A 22,578-nucleotide genomic window follows, 5' to 3' on the forward strand; every position below is an offset into this window, starting at 1 on the left:
AAATTAATGGTTATGAAAGGGGAAAAGGGAGGGGATGAGATAAATTAGGAGTTTGGGATTAACAAATACACAGTACTATATATAAAATAGATAACCAACAAGGACCTATGGGATAGCACAGGGAACTATACTTAATATTTTGTAATAACCTATAAGGGAAAAGAATCTGAAAAACAAAAGATAGACACATATATATATAGAAGTGAATCACTTTGCTGTATGCCTGAAATGAACACAACATTGTAAATGAATTATACTTCAATAAAAAAATACACAAAATTAAAAAAAAAATAAAAGTAACCACTGTTGATAGTTATTTGGGATCTTTCAGGAACAAATTGTAATTTCCATTTTTTTTTTTTTTTTTACCATCCTCACTCTAAAAGTTATATAATCATTATTATACTTCCATATGATTTCCTTTACTACATTGCTTTTTTCCCCCCACTGTGTACAATATCTTGTAGATCATTCCTATCAGAATGTACAGACATGCTTTACTTCTTTTTACATGGGCTCAGCCCACTGCCAGGCTCTGTCGTGATTTAACTTGTTCACTATTTCTATACATTTCATTGCTCTTTTATGCTATTAAATTCTGACTTTTGCCCAAACCACTGTTTCCTCCTGAAGATTGTTCACAACCACTCCATCAGACAGTGCTAACTACTACTTTGATGCCTAACAGTCTTAAATCAGGATCTTTTGCCTCCACTCCTGTCTGAAGTCCTCATCCTATATTTCCTCTGGTGCAGTGGATAAAACCACCACACCACTGTGCGTTGTGCTAACATCTCAAACTTGTCATCTGTTTTATAAGGTCACCATTCTTATCTCTTCAAGTATTTTCCTGAATTCCCCTTTTCTAGTAATGACATCATCAGAGACCAGGCGTGAGCCTGAAGAATCACCTTTCCTTTTCTGCCCATCAAGCCCTTCCCCAAATGACTCACACGCCTTCCTGAAACATCCCCAGTGCCTCTCACATCTCAGTTTCGATAGCAGGCACCCACATGGCACAGCCTCATCTACCCTGGTACCCAGGCCCCAGTCTTTATTCATTCTGAACTGTTAAACTCGTGGCTTACTCTCCCCAAACACAGTTCTGGTTCTGCCACTTCAAAACCTATCAATGACTCTTGAGTAGGCATAGAGTTCACTCTAACAGTGGCTTCCCTTATGGCTCAAGATACTTTCTGCTCTGCCCCAACCTAGTTTTCAACTGTTTTCACTCATTTATCCTCTATATGGACCCTCCAACTTCTGCTTCATTGGCTGTACTAAGGCCTTTGACTGTGTGGATCACAACCAACTGTGGAAAATTCTTAGAGATTGGAATACCAGGCCATCTTACCTGCTTCCTGAGAAACCTGTGCCAGTCAAGAAGCAACAGTCAGAACTGGACATGGAACAACGGACTGGTTCAAACTGGGAAAGGAGTATGCCAAGGCTGCATATTGTCACACTGCTTATTTAACTTCTACACAGAGTACATTATATGAAATGCCAGGTAGGATAAAGCACAAGCTGCAATCAAGATTTCAGGGAGAAATATCAATAAGCTCAGATACACAGATGCTACCACCCTTATGGCAGAAAGTGAAGAGGAACTAAAAAGCCTTTTGATGAAGGTGAAAGACAAGAGTGAAAAAGCTGGCTTAAAACTCAACATTCAAAAAGCAAAGATCATGGCATCTGGTCCCATCATTTGATGGGGACTACATGCCGAAGAATTGATGCTTTTGAACTGTGGTGTTGGAGAAGACTCTTGAGAGTCCCTTGGACTGCAAGGAGATCCAACCAGTCCATCCTAAAGGAAATCAGTCCTGAATACTCCCTGGAAGGACTGATGCTGAAGCTGAAGCTCCAGTACTTTGGCCACCTCATGCGAAGAGTTGACTCATTGGAAAAGACTCTGATGATGGGAGGGACTGGGGGCAGGAGGAGAAGGGGACAACAGAGGATGAGATGGCTGGATGGCATCACCGACTTGATGGACGTGAGTCTGAGTGAACTCCAGGAGTTGGTGATGGACAGGGAGGCCTGGTGTGCTGCGATTCATGGGGTTGCGAAGAGTTGGACATGACTGAGCGACTGAACTGAACTGAACTGAACTGACATGGGGAAATAACGGAAACACTGACAGACTTTATCTTCTTGGGCTCCAAAATCACTGTGGGTGGTGATGGCAGCCATGATATTAAGACTCCTGCTCCTTGGAAGGAAAGTTATTACGAATCTAGGCAGTGTGTTAAAGAGCAAAGACATCACTTGGCTGACAAAGGTCTGTATAGTCAAATCTATGGTTTTTCTAATAGTCATGTATGGATATGAGAGCTGAACCATAAAGAAGGCTGAGCACCAAAAAATTGATGCTTTCAAACTGTGGTGCTGGAGAAGACTCTTGAGAGTCCCTTGGACAGCAAGGAGATCAAACCAGTCAATCTTAAAGGAAATCAACCCTGAATATTTATTGGAAAGACTGATCCTGAAGCTCCATTATTTTGGCCACCTGATGCAAAGAGCCATCTCACTGGAAAAGACCCTGATGGGAAAGATTGAAGGCAGGAGGAGAATAGGGTGACAGAGGATGAGATGGTTGGGTGGCATCACCGACTCAGTGGACATGAGTTTGAGCAAACTCTGAACATAGTGAAGAACAGGGAAGCCTGGCGTGCTGCAGTCCATGGGGTCGCAAAGAGTCAGACATGACGGAGCAACTTCACTGGTTCCCTGGTAGCAACTGAACAACACGGACCCTACTTTTTAGGTGAATCTGATTACAGACCTCACTCGAAGATATTATGGGTTCAGTTTCAGACCACTGCAAAGAGCAAATATCGTAATACAGACAGGCACAGCTTGCTTGGTTTTCTGGGACATATAGAAGTTATGTTTATACTATACTGTAGTCTGTTAAGTGTGCAATAGTATTATATCTAAATGAAACAATGGCTATACCTTAACTAGGAAATACTTTATTGCCAAAAAAAATGGTAGCTATCATCTGACAATGCAGAGCTGCCACAAATCCCAACTTCTTAAAAAAAAAAAAAAAAAAGCAGTATCTACAAAGCACAATGAGGGCTGCCCAGATCCATTTTCTTCAAGTAGACTTTGTACTTCAGTAGACTTCTTTTTTTTGTTGTTGTTCAGACGTTTTGCTTTTACTGAAAGGCTCCCTCCTCCAATATTTGTTTTAATTCTAACCATTCTCCCGAGATTGACAGTACAGATAATCTATTTAATAAAATGTTTCTTGAGAATGCACATTCAGACATGTTTTATTCTTTTCAGTAAAGTTGCCAGATTAAGCAACTACAAATATGATTAAATTTGAATTTGAATTAAATTTGAATTTCTGATCAAGAATGTATAACTTGAGGAGAAGTATTTCTCATGCCATATTTGCGACATGCTTATGTCAAAAATGTATTCACTGCTGATGGGAAATTCAAATGTAACCAAGGGTTCTCTATTTTATCCGGTAATTCTGCCTTTGGATTGCAAAAGAACTGTCCTTTTCCCCATCAGGAAGACCAAGGTAAAATGAGAAAGAGACTCAAAAAGCAGGATTTGAAATCCAGCCCTTGAGAAGATGACTTCACTTTCATTTTCTACTCTGGGAATTCAGGATATAAGTTCTAACTTTGAATATAGTAATACGTGGGGAGATGGGACCTGTGAATTCACATTTTTAGCAAGTACCCTGAGTTATTCTGATGCTGAAGAACATTATATTCTATCACTTATTCACTGTGGCTGTGCTTAGTTCCAGGGTATTTAGTGAAGGAAACTTCATCATGTCCAATAAGGTCAACGATATTCTTAAAAATGGTCATAAGAAAAGGCATTCACTTACGATGGGATAAAAATTAGATAATAAAAAGATTGCAAGCAGTAAGAAGATTACAAATGTTGCACATATGCTCAGGTTGAATTAATTCACAGTAGGAATGATTCTAAAGGACAAACAAGTCATGCAATTTGGGGAAAATGCTATATTTATGTGATGGAAAATAATCAGCAGGAGATGAAAAATGATGGGTAAAATAGAAAAAAAATTATCCTGTAAAGCATGGCTAGAAGATTAGCATTGATGCCAATCACCTAATGTTAGTTTAAAGACCTAGAAGTCTGCTGAGAATTTAAAGATATTAAAGCTCAACATTCAGAAAACTAAGATCATGGCATCTGGTCCCATCACTTCATGGGAAATAGATGGGGAAACAGTGGCTGACTATTTTTTGGGGCTCCAAAATCACTGCAGATGGTGATTGTAGCCATGAAATTAAAAGACACTCCTTGGAAGGAAAGTTATGACCAACCTAGATAGCATATTCAAAAGCAGAGACATTACTTTGCCAACAAAGGTCCACCTAGTCAAGGCTATGGTTTTTACAGTGGTCATGTATTGATGTGAGAGTTGGACTGTAAAGAAAGCTGAGCATCGAAGAATTGATGCTTTTGAACTGTGGTACTGGAGAAGACTCTTGACAGTCCCTTGGACTGCAAGGATATCCGACCAGTCCATTCTAAAGGAGATCAGTCCTGGGTGTTCATCGGAAGGACTGATGTTGAAGCTGAAACTCCAATACTTTGGCCACATCATGTAAAGATTTGAATCATTGGAAAAGACCCTGATGCTGGGAGGGATTGGGGGCAGGAGGAGAAGGGGACAACAGAGGATGAGATGGCTGAATGGCATCAGTGACATGATGGACATGAGTTTGAGTAAACTCCAGGAGTTGGTGATGGACAGGGAGGCCTGGCGTGCTGCGATTCATCGAGTTGCAAAGAGTCGAACACGACTGAGAGACTGAACTGAACTGAACTGATGGTTCAATGTGGGCTTCCCAGGTGGCTCAGTGGTAAAGAATCTGCCTGCCAGTGCAGGAGCCACAGGAGATGTGGGTTTGATCCTGGGTCAGGAAGATTCCCTGGAGGAGAAAATGGCAACCTGCTCCAGTATTCTTGCCTGGAAAATCCCATGGACAGAGGAGCCTGGCAGGCTATAGTCTATAGGGTGATGAAGAGTTAGACATGAGTGCGAGGCTGAGTGAGCATGCCTGCATGGTTCAAGGTTGCAGATAGTTCTGTGTGTTCAAGGTACCATTCAAGTCTATACAGCATGAAAAAGAATGTCCAACCTGCTAGTATGGACTCTGCATCTTTTGAGGAGTTCTCTAACCCAAGAATGTGTATTCCCAGAATCCACATTATTCCACCATAGATGAAAGCAGTGTACTTGGGGGAAAAGATGTAGAGTGGACTGTCAGTAAGGTGACGAGAAATACCTAATTTCTAGACTGTAAGGACACACTGGAGAAGGAAATGGCAACCCACTTCAGGATTCCTGCCTGGAGAATTCCATGGACAGAGGAGCCTGGTGGGCTACAATCCATGGAGTCGCAAAGAGTCAGACATGACTGAGCGACCAACACACAAGGACACATTGGGGTCATTCTTTGATAGAAATGTTCTGGGAAACTTCCCATTTGGACTGTCACCTAGCACTGGGCACCAAATAGATGATTATTAAATACTGCCTCCTCACTTCCCCTCTTCTCAAATCACTTGTCATCTTGTACTTTGTACTGAGGTTGTAGGAAAGAAACATTTCTTATTGTTTCCTTCACGCTTCACGGGGCCAAGACTATTTATACAGAATAATTGTGCAATAAATATCTACTACACGAATGAGTTAAAATAAATACATAAAAGCAAAGTCTTTATTTTCACCTTAACAATAAAAGCCTCAGTGAGGAGTTAGTGGGAAGATGTAAGACCATAATAACAAGTATGGATTGAACATCTAATACATACTACTGCGTGCGTGCTCAGTCGCTAAGTCGTGTCTGACTCTCTTGTGACCCCAGGGACTATGGCCCAGCAGGCTCCTCTGTTCATGAGATCTTCCAGGCCAGATTACTGGAGTGGGTTGCCATGCCCTCCTCCAGGGGATCTTCCCGACCCAGGGACTGAGACCATGTCTCGTGCATCTCCTGCATTGGCAGGCAGGTTCTTTACCACTGTGCCACGTGGGGAGGGTGGTAAATGCCACAAGCATAAGGGTGAACAGACCCTATACTGTCTACCAGATGACCGGAAGGATGTCTATCAGAGACGGAATTCAGCCTGGGATAAACGCAATGAACATACAGGATAGAAATAGGGAAACTGCTTGACAATCGGCCAGTTAGAGGTGTAACTAACTCAGCCTTTAGGGGCTTTGCAGAGGCAAGACCCAAGCCGAAGCCTGAAGGAAGGATTCATTCAACACAGTAAGATTAGGTGGAGGGAAAGTTTTCTGGCAGACATAACAACATATAAAGGACTATATGCCCAAATGGGCCCAGGGTGTTCAGAAAACTAAGAAGATTTGTTTGGTGGAAGAATATAGGAAGTTGATAGGGTAGAAAGGGAAATACCTAATGATTAAGCAGCTTGAGAGAAGCTGATATGACTAAACAATGCCATCTGAGACCAGATCCCATAGACAGTAGTTACCTTGTACTTTATCTTAAAAATAATGTTCAGCTCCTGTAAAGGTTTAAACATGGAAGTGATGTGACCAGAATTGATGTTTTTTTAAAAGATCAGATAAGCTGACATCAGCCAACTCCAGATACAGGAAGCAATGGTAGAAATCCGGGTTAGGAAGAAAGCTGTCCCGAATATTCAGTTTTTGTATGGACACCATTTTCCTTTTACTTGGCTTTTCTCTCACTCGCTGGCTGTTACTTTTTTGTCTCCTGCGCAGTAACTTCTGACCTGCCCTATATCTCAGTGTGGATATCTTTCAGGGCCGAGGCCTCAGATATGTTCTCTGTTCACACTCATTATCCAGTGATCTCATTCAACCTATTGGTTTTAAATATCCTCTGGACACTGACAAGCCCCAGATTTATGTCACTGCCAGGATTCTCCTCTGACCTCCAGACTCATATATTCAACTGACTGTTTAAGAAGTATCTTAAATGTAGCACTTATAACACTGAACTCTTGAGTCTCCCTCCAGATATGCTAAACCAAGTTCTCCCCAGATCAGTAATGGCCAGCCCATCCCTCAGGTTGCATAGCTCAAATTTTGGAATCATTCCTGATGCTTTTCTTTCTCTCATACTCTAATGCATTGGCAACTCCTTTTGACTCTGCCTCCCAAAGATATCCAGATTATGGACCTTTTCTACAATTTCCAATGTTCTCTATCTGGCCCAAGCCACACTGATCTTGAATCTAGGTTATTATATAAGTTATATTGTAATAGCCTAGATTATTGGAATAGACTCTTGTTATAACAGATCATTGTAACAGATCTCCTTGTTTCTGCTCTGGTTCCCTGTATGTTTACATTCCATGCAGTGGGTAGAGTTTATCTTTGAAAATATTAGGTCATGTTACTATGAATAAACACCTTCAATAGCTTTCCATCTCACTCACAGTAAAGGTCAAAGTCGTTACCACGGCCTATAATACACTTGGTACTTTCCCCCCATGCCCCACTTCTGTGACCTGAGCTATTATGCCTCTTTCCTTTGCCACTCTGCTCAGATACCTAGCCTAATTGTTCCTTGGATACCACAGCAGCCTCCCATCACACAGCCTTGGCATCCCACTCTTCCCTTGCCCTGGATATTCTCCTCCCAGATATCCAGAATGTCTGTTCCCTTGTTTTTCTTCAGGTGTCTTCTTAAAGGTGATTTTACTGCAGAGACCTTCTCTGAACAGCTTACACAAAAAAAGCAACACTCCCTCCATCCCTACCTGAGCCTCTTCTGCTTTATTTCTCTTAATGACACTTGTCACCACCTCCATGGAACCCAGCCTTCTATATATAATTTTCTGTGTTTTTTTTCCATCTCCCTCACTAGATCTGCAGGCTTCATGGGAGCAGAAGCTGTATCTGGCAGGCTCAATACTGATTCTCCACCACCTAGAACATGTCCACACCCATGGGGGATACTCAATAAAAAGATGCCGAATGGAGGGAGGGGTATGGAAGACAGAAAATGGAGTGAGCTGGTGAACTTGATCTATCTGCGTGGCAGAATGGTTAGATGGTGGTGATTCACTGAGTACTGAGCTGGAGAAAGGAGAGGAAAAAGACAGCAGTCTAGGTGGCTGTGCAGGTGTGGGACCCTACCGAGTTGAAGGCACAGCATTCACTGAATGAGAGAAGATGGGAGGAGGCCTGGGTTAAAAACAGAGACAGAGAAGGACGCATTCAGTTTTGAAAAAGCTGAGATCTGGGTAAATGGGAGACATTCAACTGGCAAAATCCTGGAGGTAATTGACCAGGGAATGGGATTTGGGCTTAGTGTGTGTTTCTATTAGTTACCAAACTACGTGGGAAGGAGATAGAGAAAGAATACATTCTGAGCTGTTTTCTAGGGGGGTACCTGACTCCTTTTCATCCCTAAGGTGAACTTGCTGAACCAGCTGCTCCTTGGGGAGCTTCTTAGCAAAGCCTCATTCCCAAGCCTCCAGGAGTCTCACTGTATGCATGTGACCATTTCTCAGCCTGACTCCGGGGGTGCGTGTTTGCCATTCAGAACCTACTATATTTTACTGCACTTCCTGACATTGTTACACAACATTTATTGAAAGCACATTTGATGGTAATGAAGTTTCTATTAACTATGATTAAATCTCATAAAGCACCTGAAGATAATTTAAGATGTGCAGAAGCAGAAAATGAAACATTCGGTTTAGTACATTAGGAAACGTAATTGATTAAATTATCTCATTTACAATAAGTGCTTTCATGAGCGATGCCGAGCACAGATTTCCCCCAGTTTGTCATTATGATTTGCCAACAGATACCTTCAGACTTCACTTTCTTTTCACACCTCCCCACGACTCAGAGCCGGTTCCTCAGTCTGCCTCACATGGATCTGTGCGGGAGGCTCTGAGAGATGGCTTCCACCCGCCCCGCCTTGCAGAGGATCACGTGCACGGCTATATATAGGGAAAGGTTGTTTCTCAATTATCTTCATAATTGACTTTGATTTTACATCAGTGATGATTCATGGAGTCTTCGACGAAGCCCCCCTTTTCACCAAACAAAACTGCAGCCTGCCTCTGTATGATGCACTCCTAACCACGCAGCCTCCAGAACCCTGATCGCGTGCCTCTGGGAGCCTTCTGCAATCACATTGATTCTGTTAAGGTTTTATTTTTAGAAAATCACAAATTAAAACAGTTTAAGCGAGTCTGCAGCAGTATCCACCAATTAAGCACGGTGTACAGGAGTGAGAACCCCAAGCAAAAACTCATTCAGGAAGTCCCTGAGGGCCAGAAATAGCTCCTGGGGGTTTCATGGCTGGATGTACAGATGTAACCAAATTAGAACAGCACTGGACTCACAAACTAAGCGTGAAATTAATTTTTAAAAAATACACATGCTGGGTTCCCTGGTGGCTCAGTGGTAAAGAAGCCACCGGCCAGTGCAGGAGCCACAGGTTCAATCCCTGGTCCGGGAAGATCCCATATGCCACGGAGCAACTCAGCCTGTGCATGGCAACTGCTGAGCCTGTGTGCGAGAGCCCAGGAGCTGCAATGACTGAAGCCCTTTAGCCACAAGAGAAGCCACAGCAATGAGAAGCCCACTCAGGACAACTAAAAAGTAGTCCCCGCTCACGGGCAATTGGAGAAGACCTGTGCACAGCAACGAAGACCCAGCACAGCCACGAAATAAATAAAATAAAAATATCTTTGAAAACATACACACATACTGGCTGCCACATGGCTACCCATAATTTTGCTTGTGCTTGACATGGGGACCAGGGGATGCGGGGGCGGGGCACTCTATGATCAGGAGGCATTGGTGAAGGATTCCACTTACTCCAGGGAAACCCTGAGGTCTTGACCAGATAAATATTCATCGACCTGCTCCTTCTCCCTCTCTCCACATGTGCGCACGCACACACACACACACACAACACACAACCAGGGTTCCACATCGTCTATCTTCCTATGGAGTTCCAAATCCACCATGCATGACTTAAAAGCCGCTGCCCATGGGCAGCAGATGCTAGGGAAAACAAATTAAGAAAGCTTGTTTCTGTTGTTTGGCGGAGTTCTCCGACTCTGGAAGTCATGGCACCCTTCTATCTCAAGCCTGCCTGGAGCAACATCTGAAATAGGAACGTCACAGCTTTAGTGTATCTTTTTCTCTGATGCCTCCTGACCCTTGTTCCCTGGATACCAATTTCTGTCTATCTTCAGGGGTCTTAATTCTTTCAAAGAAGGTGGCTAATAAAAGCTGTTAAGTCTCCCAAGCTATTTGAATTTTAATACCCTAGGATTTAAAAGATCAAAAGCTGTTCGGTTTAGACTAAAATGGGAGATACTAGTCAAGAACATCTTTCACAAGCTTTACAAACCAAACTCTCCTATTGCTAAGAGCTATACTGCTGATGCCCTTCCAGGTGGACTTTGACATCTATATGACACCCTGATATACTTTACATATTTCTGAGAGTCACTGGGGGAACATAGTAAAATGTAGATTCTCAAGAGCTCTCCCTGACCCTGTACCGGGGATTCAGATTAATTTGTTCTATTTTTTTGAGGGTCATATTTAACCAGCTTCCACCATATCCCAAGATTCTGATGCATGTGGTTGCTTATCTAAGTTTTGAGAATATTTTTTTAAGACACTGGTTCTCAATCTGAGCTTCACATTGAAATCCCCTAGGGAGCTTTTAAAACTGAGGATTCTTGGGTTCTAAATCTCTTCTCATGTGATTTCCCTGGGGTGACAACCCAGGAACTGGGATTTATAAAAGGCTTCCAGGTGGCCCCCAAGTTCAGCCAGGTCTGAGCACCGTGAGGCTGAAGGTGGAGCTGCCAATCATTCCAGCTGTGCTCCTTCCCCAAATCTGGTAGATGCCCAAGATGGAGGGAAGGCAGAGTCTTCGCCAGGAAGCAAGCCAGTAGACAGAGAGCTCCAGCCAGCATCTACCCCTCCCCCCCCATTAGGTTCAATTCCTGGCTATTTCACTGTGGCTCTTAATCTAATCAGTTGCCATGGATTTCAGGGTTGATCTCTCAGGCGCCTGCCCCCTTCCACTCCTAGATGGAAAGTTCTGTAATCAGGCTACTGTCCAAGGTTGCTCTTGTGAAAGCCTGTACTGACAAATATTTATAAATTTTAATGAGATAAATCTCAGAAATAAGAGTCCTAGATGACATCTGTAGAGAAATGGACTGCTACCAGTGGACAGAATCAAAGCAGAGATTTAATCTGAAGGAGGGGAGGGGTGTGCATATTTCTTTTCCATTTTAACCTCTGATACGTGACTCCAAACCCAACAAGAAGAAACCTCCCCCCAAGAGCCCTGGATCTTTCGTAGGAACTGCAATTCTGTTTGGCTTCTAAACAAATATAACAGTAAAGCAGCAAATATGAGAACAAATGATATCCGCAAGAGGAAAAATAACTTACTTTGGGGTTTTATTTCATGAAGAGGTTTTTTATCTAAAAGAAAGAGAAAAAAAGAAGAAAGTTGCATTTAATAAATTCACACGGAGCAGATATATATTCTATATCCCTTCACGTCTACCTCTGTAAAGGAAACACTTTCTTTCTGCAGACACTATGGATTATGTTGTTCCTATTTTTCCCTTTCATTCTAATTTAAAAAATTTTTTTCTCTTTGGCAGTACTTTTTCTAGGATGATTGCTTCATTCTTTTAAAATAAAATTCCCTCAGGCTTACTAGAGTTTCTCTCTGTTGCATTTGCCAGATTCTTATCAGCATGATGAGAGCAGTGAGCTTGCAGCCTGCCCTGTTTTATATCCAGCCAGAAGTCTGCTCAGGTAAGGAATGCATTTCACTACATATGATGGTAGAAAAATGAATCATGAATAAATATTTAAAGGGATCCCGCATTGGTTTGCAGTTACCATGGCCTGGGTAAATAGTTCCAAACTCTGCTGGTTTTTTTTTTTTTTTTCCTGTTCTTGTTGGGTATAGATGTGGTATAGTGAGTGTGTTGAAGGTTTGTTTTTAAGAAATTATGTTTTGTTTCAGATCTCAATTATCTGTTAAAATGCGGATGATCTTAATGGAAAGGTGTTCTTCTGATCTTGGTATTGAGCAGGGCAGTGGTCAGCTGAGATGGATACAGAGAAGAGACACTCAATCTTTTCTAAAGTGAGCTAGACATATTTATCCTTATATTTATCCATATATTTTTTTCACATCTCTTCATCCACCATCTTCCTGCCATCTTCCATCACTGAATAATTCGCAGTCATCTTGCAAATCACTTGGAGACACGGTGCCTGGGACTCTGTCTGCCTTACACCACAGTCCCTCCACTGACCACTACCCTGCCCTTGGTCCCATCCCAGGCCAACACGACTCTACCACCAGGCAGAAACCCAGGAAGACTACACTTCAGACTGTATGTTAAATTCCAGAGGATCTGCAGGGTGCGTCACCCTTCTCATCGGTGGCTTCTTAGGGTGTCGATGGAACCCCATCAGATGGCAAGCACAGGGACTGTTGCTAACATTCAGAGAGTGCCATCAAGTAGGGGACCTTGAAAGGTCACCCTGGGTTCTCTCCTTCCCCTGTTAGCCTGAAGGCAAGCCAAGCAGGGTGAGACACTGTCATTCTGGATTATGTTTTGAACGGAATCAAATCTCACACATTACATATCTGAGAACTTTGTAAATATTATCTGGCTGACTGCATCTTAACCCCTCCCAGGCAGACAGTCATAGCTAGGCTCCAAATCCTTCACGGAATATCTCTTACCCTAGCCCGCTCCTGCCCTAAAGACTGATTTTGACAGAAAACCCTTGCCATGTGTTTCAGATACAACTCTTGTGTATTTTGCCATCTGTTTTGTGATGGAGGTAGCTTTTAAAAGTTGTGTGTAAATCCTACTTCTGCAAATGGACCACCATTGTTTTGTTTTGTTTTGTTTTACAGTAAGGGGACAGTTCACTGACTAAGGGTGATTTCTGGCCAATCTTTTTTAAAAAGGAAATCCTGGATCTTCTCTGGTGGTCCAGTGATTGGGACTTCATCTCCCAGGGCAGGGCGTGTGGGTTTGATTCCTGGTTAGAGAGCTAAGATCCCACATGCCTCACAGCCAAAAAAACCCCAAAACATATAACAGAAACTATTATTGTCACAAATTCAATAAAGACTTTAAAAAACGGCCCATTCAAAAAAATCTTGAAAAAAAAATCCTCACAAAAGATAATTTGTTTAAATTGATATGATCAGATTCTTACACAGTCAGGTTTCTTTAAGCCCAAAGCTTGCATTTCCCTGACTGCACAGATTCAATGCCATATTAGTTTTCCTGAGAGCAGGTGGAAACTCCCAAGGTCCAGATGCTAATGCACTCAAGAATCAGAATAAAACGACTTTGGTGGTTTTAACCTGACTTCAGTTTTTGCTTATTGCACGCTATCGGAAAGCATTTGGCATGGGCACAGCCCTGCTGGCAGGCCAAGGCTGAGACATCTGAAAGTGAGGCATTGCTAGGGCCACTCAAAGAGACATGCAGAACAGCTGTTCGGAGCTCTGGCTGCGCTTAACAGTATTTTCTTCCCACTAAACCACAGGAATGAAGATTATGCCGGGTAGCAAAATGAAAATCGATTAAAAACAGGTGAGATATATAACTACTTTTAGGAAAAATACATTGAATATAGCTGTAAAAACAAAAACAAAAACGGGGTGGTTCTACCTGGTACAGTTCTGAAAAATGAGAAGTGTGGTTGGGGATGAAAATTCCAAGGCTAAGGACCCTGGACAGAGGACCACACTGTTCTCTGACCTCGCAACCTCCAGCTCTGGGGTCGTCATCATTGGCAGTGGGATTTGTGCAGACTCTCGGGATCAGAAGTCTGAGGTTGTCTTCATCTATCTCTGTGACCTCAGTGTTCCCCACAGTAAAGTGGGAGAAATAAGGTTCTTAAAGGTTGGATCCCGGGATTGAACAGAACCCGGAAGCCATGAAGCAGAGGGCTAGCACATGTTTAGCATTGATAAATAGTAGTTTATAAGTAATACTATAACTAATACTATAACTTTAACTTTATAAATATGATCATCATACTCGTTCAGAGGACACAAGTGACCCACGTGCTGCTGCATGGGAACCAGGCACAGCTCCAAGTCAGAAACTCTAGTGAATTTCAGGGGTAGTTGAACACATCAAGAAACATGTGCCTAACGACTTCCCTGGTGGTCCTATGGTTAAGACTCTGCGCTCTCAATGCAGGGATCCCAGCTTCAGTCCCCAGTCAGGGAACTCAGATCCAACATGCCCCAATTAAACATTCCACATGCTGCAACGAAGACCTACATGCCAAAACTAAGACCCAGCGCAGCCAAAAAACCCAAAACCCCCAAACACAAAAGGAATGTGTGCTGACTCCTGGCCTCTGCTTGCTGGCACCAAGGGCAAGTTGCAACTTTACTCTGATATATAAAAAGGACAGGGACGAGAAGACCTCCATGTGCCCTAGCTTCCACCCCTATAAATCTTTAGAATAACTACCAAAGACATTCCATACAAATCCACATAAAATGAATTTCAGAAACAGAGTTAAGTGTTCAAATGGCTGCTTCTCTATCATTGGTGACAATGCTAAGATCTGGCACATGTGTTCGCCTGCATCTTCTCATGGGAAAGGTTGGAAGTCACTGGTGCCCACGAGGGCTTTAGTCCCCTGGCATCAGCATCAACACTGGGTTCTGCTGTACTTTGTGAAATGCCAGTATCTCATCAGCAAGCTGCTCTCAGAGACCGTTTTCCTAGCTTGAAATGTCTGATTAGAGATTGTTCTACCGTGAGCTCCAGCGAGGGCTCCCCACTATCCGCCCCCAGACCTCATGGTGTTATGCAAGAACAGCCCACCTCACGGGTCATGTCCTTTCATTCTCTTTGCATAATCATTTTCTCACAAGGCTCAGGGCCACGCAGCTACTGGCCTTGGTCAACCAAATCGTGTTTTAATTTCACCTCTCTCCAAGGCCATGGTTCAAATGACCCCTTTAGTAAATTAATCTATGAAAGCCGTGGTTCTTCACATGGGCTGCACATTACAATTATCTGGGAGGTTTTTGTTTTTGTTTTTTAATGCCCATGCCTGGGCCATCCTCCAAGAACTTCTAATTAATTGGGATTTGTGTATTTGTGATTACTGAGGGCACCCCCACTTCCTAATAAAATCCAAGGCTCTGTGTACTCTACTCTGGTTCCTCTCTGCCTCTTTAAGAGGCTCTGGGGCAGCTGGAGTGTACAGATGGGTCCAGAAGGATCTTAGAGGCAGAGAAATGTAATTCTGAGCCAGTGGCAGCTGATCTGTGGTTTGGGGAAATCCTACCAGTTTTCACAGGGTCTAACATATACACCAAGAATATCTTCTGGGTAAATGGAAATTGATAATAAGGAATTATAACTCAGTCTTCTAATGATTTTGCTAAAGATGTAAAAGCTAAAGATGCAAAAAAGTGTTTCTTAATAGCATTTTAAATTGTTATGCTTTCTTCAAAACTTTTTTATTTATAGTTACTGCAGTTATTATATCAAAAAAAATAGATAAGTGCAAGAAAACCCTGCCTAATTCCACCATCAAGAGATAACCACCATTATGCTAAATGATATATACAAGTCTAAGCTCTTTTTTCCCTTGTGATTTTATATGTGTAAAATGATATGCACACATAGATGCTTCTACATATATTAGCAGAAAACCACATGAAATTGATCGACAGTAATTGATCATTTTTACCCTCAAAGACATGGAACTGTCTTTTATATATTGTTCTGCAGCCTGCTTTTGTCTCAGTGATGTATTGCAAATATTGCTTTGTGTCTCACTATGTGTGTGGTGAGAGTATGTGTGTAGAGGTGTATATGCATATTTATACATAAGAGAAAGGAAGGGAAGGGGAGAAAGAGACGCAGAGGCAGAGAGAGGGAGAGAGAACAATCTACCTCTTTATTTTTGGTGGTGATTTATTTCTTTCCCACCTTTCTTTAATTTTTGGCTCCCTTTGTTATACAGGATGCTCCCAAAGCATTTCCATGGTATCCATTGTTCTTACAAGCTATTTATGGTTGCATTCCTACCTTCCCACCTACCTATCCACCCACATCCAGTCTTATCCTTTCTCTGCCAGGGAACAAACATGGCCAGCTATGTGTAGCCCACATCCTCCAGATCAGAGCAAGCAAGACCGAGGAGAGATGCCATGTGTGTAGAGTGGGTTTGTGGACCATTACACTGTGGAGATGTCGCAAGATGACAGATGCGGATGGAGTGTTCAGTCTCCAACCACAGACTGGGCAAGGGGCTGCCCTCAAAACCTGTGTCTTGTGATTATTTGAAATTGGCTCCTATGGGTTTTGTACACCATACACATTTCTTGAGATTCAGCCATCAAAGCCACTCTGTGTGGACCAAATACCCACCAGGAGAGACCCTTGCATATCTCTCTCCTCAGGGCAACAGCTGACACATGTCATTAGAGCTCATGATCACCATTCTTTTCACTAAACCAGACATGCCCCCTGTTTTCATCTTCAAAGACCACTTTTATTATTTCCTTCTTCATTGACCATGTGGATTGATGAAGGCTTTGGAGCCTTTTTCACCATCCCCCTCCCCAACATATGTCTTGAATTCAATTTTATTTTAATTGACCCTCCAATCTTTGTAATCACAAATTATTTAGCGCCAATTCTAAAGTCTGTGGAAGAGTCAGTCTTCTTTGCCCATTCTCTCTGGCTAGTTCATTTGCTGGAATAGTTTTCTAGCATCATTAAGCAAGAATCTACCATGAATCTACATTGCCTCCGAATTGTGGCCAATTTATCTGCCTACCTTTATGGTTTTCTATCAACTGGTCCCACCCCACCAAATATGACTCAGTTACCACCGCACCTCAAGAAAAATCCATGTTCTCGTCTGATCAATCCATGAACTCTCAGTGCTTCTATCCAAGCTGTTGCCTCTGGATGCCCTCCTCCCTCCAAACCTCCTACGTAAACATGTCCTGTCTCCAATGCATAGATCAGTTCCTGCTTCCTTCATGAAATCTTTGGTGATTACTACTCTGTTCAAAGGCATCTCTCCCTTCTCTGGACAGTTTATCTTACTTAACGTCACTAATATACCAAGCATAGGTTTGTCAAAATATAGTACTTCATAAGTGTTCATTTGATTTTATACTTCTGTCATCACCATTAGTTATGGGTTCTGAAGAGGAAAATCATATTTAAAAGAATGAAATAATGCCATTTGCAGCAACATGGATGGGGCTAGAGATGATCATACTAAGTGAAGTAAGTCAGAGAAAGACAAATATCATGTGATAGTGCTTCTATGCAGAATCTACAAAAAATGATACAAATGAACTTATTTATCAAACAGAAACAGACTCACAGACTTAGAGAACAAACTTCTGGTTTCCAGCGGGGATGGGTGGAGGGGAGGGATAGTTAGGGGTGGCCATGTACACACTGCTATATTTAAAACGGATAACCAACAAGATCCTACTGTATAGCACAGGAACTCTGCTCGATGTTTTGTGGCAGTCTGGTTGGGAAAATAGTTTGAGAGAATGAAGACAAGTATATACATGGCTGAGTTCCTTTGCTGTCCACCCGAAACTATCACAGCATTGTTAATCAGCTATACTCCAGTGTGAAATAAAAAGTTAAACAAAAAGACTATGAAACAAATATTGAACTCTAATCAATTGTATGCTTGCAGAAGTGTTTAAGAGTGAAATGTACCTATGTCTACAATCTATTTTGAAATGTATCAAAAATAAGATGGGTTGGTAGAGGAACAGGTTTATGATAAAGCAATATGCATGTGTGCATGCTAAGTCACTTTAATCGTATTCGACTCTTTGTCACCCCATGGACTGTAGCCCGCCAGGCTCCTCTGTCCATGGGATTCTCTAGGCAAGAATACTGGAGTGGGTTGCCATGCCCTCCTCCAGGGGATCTTCCCGACCCAGGGTCTGAACCCAAGTCTCTTGCATTTCCTGCATTGTTAGGCAGGTTCTTTAACATTCGTGCCATCTGGGAAGCCCAAAGCAATACAGCAAATGCTAATTGTAGAATCTAGGTGATACAGACTCTTATGTGTTTGAATATATTCATATTAGAATGCTGGAAAATTTTTTAACATGCTATTTGCTTGATTACTGATTGGAGGAAAAGAAGTTATTGATTATCACTGTGCTTCATTTCCACATGCTTTCTGTCTTCCTCAAAGACATTAATTAAGAAGCAGTGTTATGCTCTCTGAAGTTGCAGGAAATCCCAGGATCTGGTGGACCTGCTTTGTTATTACTGGCAGATAATTGGATAAACACGAGGTCTGCTCTGCATTGGCAATATCATCACGATTGAGTGTGTCAGGCAGACTCAGGCAGACCCTGAAGATGACAAGCAGAGATTCTATTTTATTCTCCTGTGGACGCTGGAAGTTCACTAAGGCTCTAGGACACGTAGGAACACATCACCAGTTCTTGTAAACACCCTGAAACTCTTCAACTCTTCCGGTGATGGGAAACACAGCAAAATTACAAGAGTGTACAGCACAGCACGTCTCTCTTTTTGCTCTTTTCACTTCTTAATTTCCACTTCGCGTTTTTCTCTTTTTTTAAGGTCCTGCTCAGAAAGAACTCTTCGGTGACTGTATTTACCCCATGTGTTACTTCAGTTAGTTCAATTCTTGCTTCTTCTCCCCACTCTCCAGCCTGTACAGACCATCATAAGATCTGCTGCCCCTTTTAAAATGAACTCTTGAGCAGAGTTCCCTGTGCTATACAGTAGGTCTTTTTGGTTATCTATCTTACAAATAGCAGTGTCTATATGTCAATCCCAACCTCTCAATTTATCCCTCCCTATGGGAAAAGAATCTGGAAAAGAAAAGATACATGGATATATACAACCAGATCACTTTGCTGTGACCTGAAACTGATACAACATTGTTAACCAAATCTACTCCAATATAAAATGAAAATTTAAAAAGTGCATTCTGAGCACATCCAGCCAGGTAGGACAAGTATAGACAATAGGAGGTTTTGAGAGAGTCCTCACAGGCTGTCCCAGGTGGTTTTGTCTTGTTAGAGGAATTGCTGGCTTCCTCAGAGATAGCTGGGTAATTAGAGAAAAGTCCAGGACTGGAATGGCAAAAACCCTCACCTGAATAAAAACCTGTAAGATTTGAGATGTACATGAATGAATGAACATCAGTTCTATTGATATTTTCCACCAAAGAACTGTTCAAGATCTCATCATATTAATTTGGGGAAGTCAGCTGAGTACTCTAAGAAACAGTTCATGGATGTGACTTCTGATGACAAAGACCTTCCAGAATCGCACCCCAGCTGAAGCACAAGATTCATATGCCATGAGTGACTGTCTTCCTCCCTCTTTCTTTTTTCAAATTTGACATCTCTTTAAGGAATATCTTTTGTATTTCCTAAACTCAGACAAATAAGTATCCATAATGACTGTACTTCCAGGGAGCATTTGCATATTTCATTTTTGAACTAAATCATTTCAGTTTCCAAATTTCCTACCACCTCTGTTATAAAGTCCTATCCATTCCCACTGATTCTGTGTGAGTTAGTATGTTTTCGTGCTGGATATACAGAGTACAACATGTTTTGGGGTCACTGCAAAGACGTTTAAGCACGTGTCTACACTTTCTTATCAGCAGTTGGCCTCAAAGTGATAAAGGGCGATGTTTTGAACTCTGCTCCAAGGGAAGCTGCATATTAAAATCCTTTTTTCATCCTATAAATTTTGCTTTGATTCCCTTGCTCCCATCCACAACAGAAAAATATGCATGTGTATACACACACGTGCGCATTCACTGAAAACTAAACAAAAATGTTCAGAGTATGTAACTGAAGCTTAAGGGGATAAATTATTGATTAATTTCATGGTGACCATTTTCTGTCAGGCAATAGTATTATTCAAATTATTTAAAAAATCATTTGAAAGCATCCTATCAGAATAAGCACCAGCCTGGACATAGGGTCATGGTGTGTCTGGGTTGGTCCCTTTAGTTGCTGGGTCACAGGGAGGTCAGTGTAGGCAATGGATTAGGGGTGGTGGTAAGATTTGGGAGGGTGTTTATTATGATGGCTATTCACTAATTGCTAAAGAAATACTTAGCAACTGATATATATAGGCCATCAGTCATCTCTTAGGAAAAAAAAAAAAAGTTCGAAAAGAAATTGTGAATTGAGAATCTTTGACTAGTAGATTTATTCTAAGCTCCCTCAGGGCTTTCCTTGTGGCTCAGCTGGTAAAGAATCCGCCTGCAATTCGGGAGACCTGGGTTGGATCGCTGGGTTGGGAAGATCCCCTGGAGAAGGGAAAGGCTACCCACTCCAGTATTCTGGCCTGGAGAATCCCATGGACTGTACAGTCCATGGGTCCCAAAGAGTTGGACATGACTGAGCACCTGTCACTTTCGCTTTCAAGCTTCCTCATCCTTCCGCCAGCCATACACGTACCTGCCACGGCATTCTAAGTTGCGTGTGTGCTCAGCTGTGTCTGACTCTTTGCAACCCTATGGACTCCCCCAAGGGATCCTCCCAACCCTGGGATTGAACCCATATCCTGTGTCTCCTGCGTTGATAGGTGGAATCTCTACCACTGAGTCCCGTGGGAAGCCCACACTCTAAGTTACTTGCACCTAGAGTCTGTATTTTCCATCATTTCCATCCCAGTGCCTGGATCAGTAAAGGGAATATGGTGAAAGTGTTATTTGCTCAGTTGTGTCTGACCCCTTGTGACCCCATGGACTGTAGCCCACCAGGCTCCTCTATCCATGGGATTCTCCAGGCAAGAATACTGGAGTGGGTTGCCATTCCCTTCTCCCGAGGATCTTCCTCACACAGGGATTGAACCCAGGTCTCACGCATTACAGGCAGATTCTTTACCATCTGAGCCACCAGCGAATATGGTAGGTATTCAATAAATATTTATTGAATGGATGAGTGCTACTCAGCCTTTTATGGACTTTCAATTACAAGCATCACAAAGTCAGGGTCTCCAAATTTCCTACTTTATGCAGGATTTCCTAAGACATTGTAGCTTCTCACTGAAGAGAATGGAGTAGATGCTAGAGACCTGCTTTGATGACTCAGTTCCTAGAAGAGGCTGTCAATTTGGCTATCCACTTTGCTGTGGATAGGAGAGGGGTTACCTTGATTTCAGATCTAAAAGATGTCCCCTCATCAGCCTGCATGGTCATCATCCAAATGCTAATCTTAGGTGTGATTGAACTAGACTATCTCCTCAAAACTGGTAAAAAGCAAATATCTGACAGCACTGACCTGCAGTGGTATTTATTATCTTATACATATAGATGTATAAAACATGTACACATGTATACAAGATGAAATTCATTTGCATATACATACACACATGTATAGGAAAGCTACATTTAAGATGGAAAATTAGAATCAAGTTTTCATATTGAAATCAATCTTAGAGATCACCTAGCTCAAAATCCACCCCCACCCCCCGCCCCACATCTGTCTGATAGTTATGGACACAAGTCAAGGGATGGAGAGAGATCTGTCAAAGCCACAAGCTACTTAACAAAACAAGTAAGACCTAGGACTCTTGACTCCCAGTTCAGAGCCCTTTTCACTACCCCATGATCATTTGACCCTTTATAAATGATCATGGTAATTTTCTATTCCATTGCATGCTAACCCTGCATGCTAGGGTTAGGGATAGGGGTTAGGGGGTAGGCCCCGGGCTCTTCTCAGGATGATATAATTCTCCAGAGAAAGGGAAAGGCCAGGGTTAATGATAAAGCATCTTGGTGATGTTCATGCCACCGTCATTTTCTTGATCACACGTCTCAGTGCTCTTGAAGACACACATGGATTTAATTTGTCACTTTAAGGAGGAAACTTAGGATCAAAACAAAGACGTTTCCTCTGTCTATATTAATTCACTTTGCTCAGCACACCCCAGAGGGCACTGAATTCTCTACAAGAGTAGATTACTCTGTTTTAAATCACTTCCCTGATTGGGTTCTTGCCATTTCTTTTATGGTTGGTCCACTCTATGATCTCAGACATTAAATCTTTCTCTAGTCCAGACTAATATTTCTTACCTAGGGTTTTGTTGAGCCCTGATTAAATAAATATACTGCAGAGAGAGGTAGGGTCTGGAATACACAGAACTAATGAAGTGGAGAGAGTTTGTTTGATAGGACAGAAGCCTACATTTTGGAAACTTCCTGACCATAAGGGACTCTGGATAGCATTAGTTATTGAAAAATATGATCTATATATTTTAAATGAACTTTTTAAAAGTTTTTTTTTTTGATCTTGACCATTGTTAAAGTCTTTATTGAATTTGCTACAATATTGCAAATCTGTTTTATGTTTTTTTTTTTTTTGACCATGAGGCTTGTGGGATCTTACCTCCCCGACAGAGATGCAACCCCTGGTACCCCCTGCACTGGAAGGCGAATTCTTAGCCACTGGACTGCCAGCAAAGTCCCTCTACTTCATATTAAAAACAAAACAAAAAACAGGG

At 42.1% G+C, this 22,578-nt stretch overlaps 1 protein-coding gene across 1 annotated transcript in view; it reads right to left on the reverse strand.

Moving 5' to 3' along the window:
- Positions 1-22,578, reverse strand: part of UNC5D (unc-5 homolog D (C. elegans)) — a 284,709-nt gene that overhangs the window by 91,779 nt on the left and 170,352 nt on the right. Inside the window, exon 8 of the mRNA XM_010838852.1 lies at positions 11,453-11,485. Within this exon, the coding sequence (XP_010837154.1) occupies positions 11,453-11,485 (33 nt within the window). The remainder of the gene's footprint in view (positions 1-11,452; positions 11,486-22,578) is intronic.

The sequence above is a fragment of the Bison bison genome, unplaced genomic scaffold (genome assembly GCF_000754665.1).
Source record: "Bison bison bison isolate TAMUID 2011002044 unplaced genomic scaffold, Bison_UMD1.0 scf7180017864105, whole genome shotgun sequence".
NCBI lineage: Eukaryota > Metazoa > Chordata > Mammalia > Artiodactyla > Bovidae > Bison > Bison bison.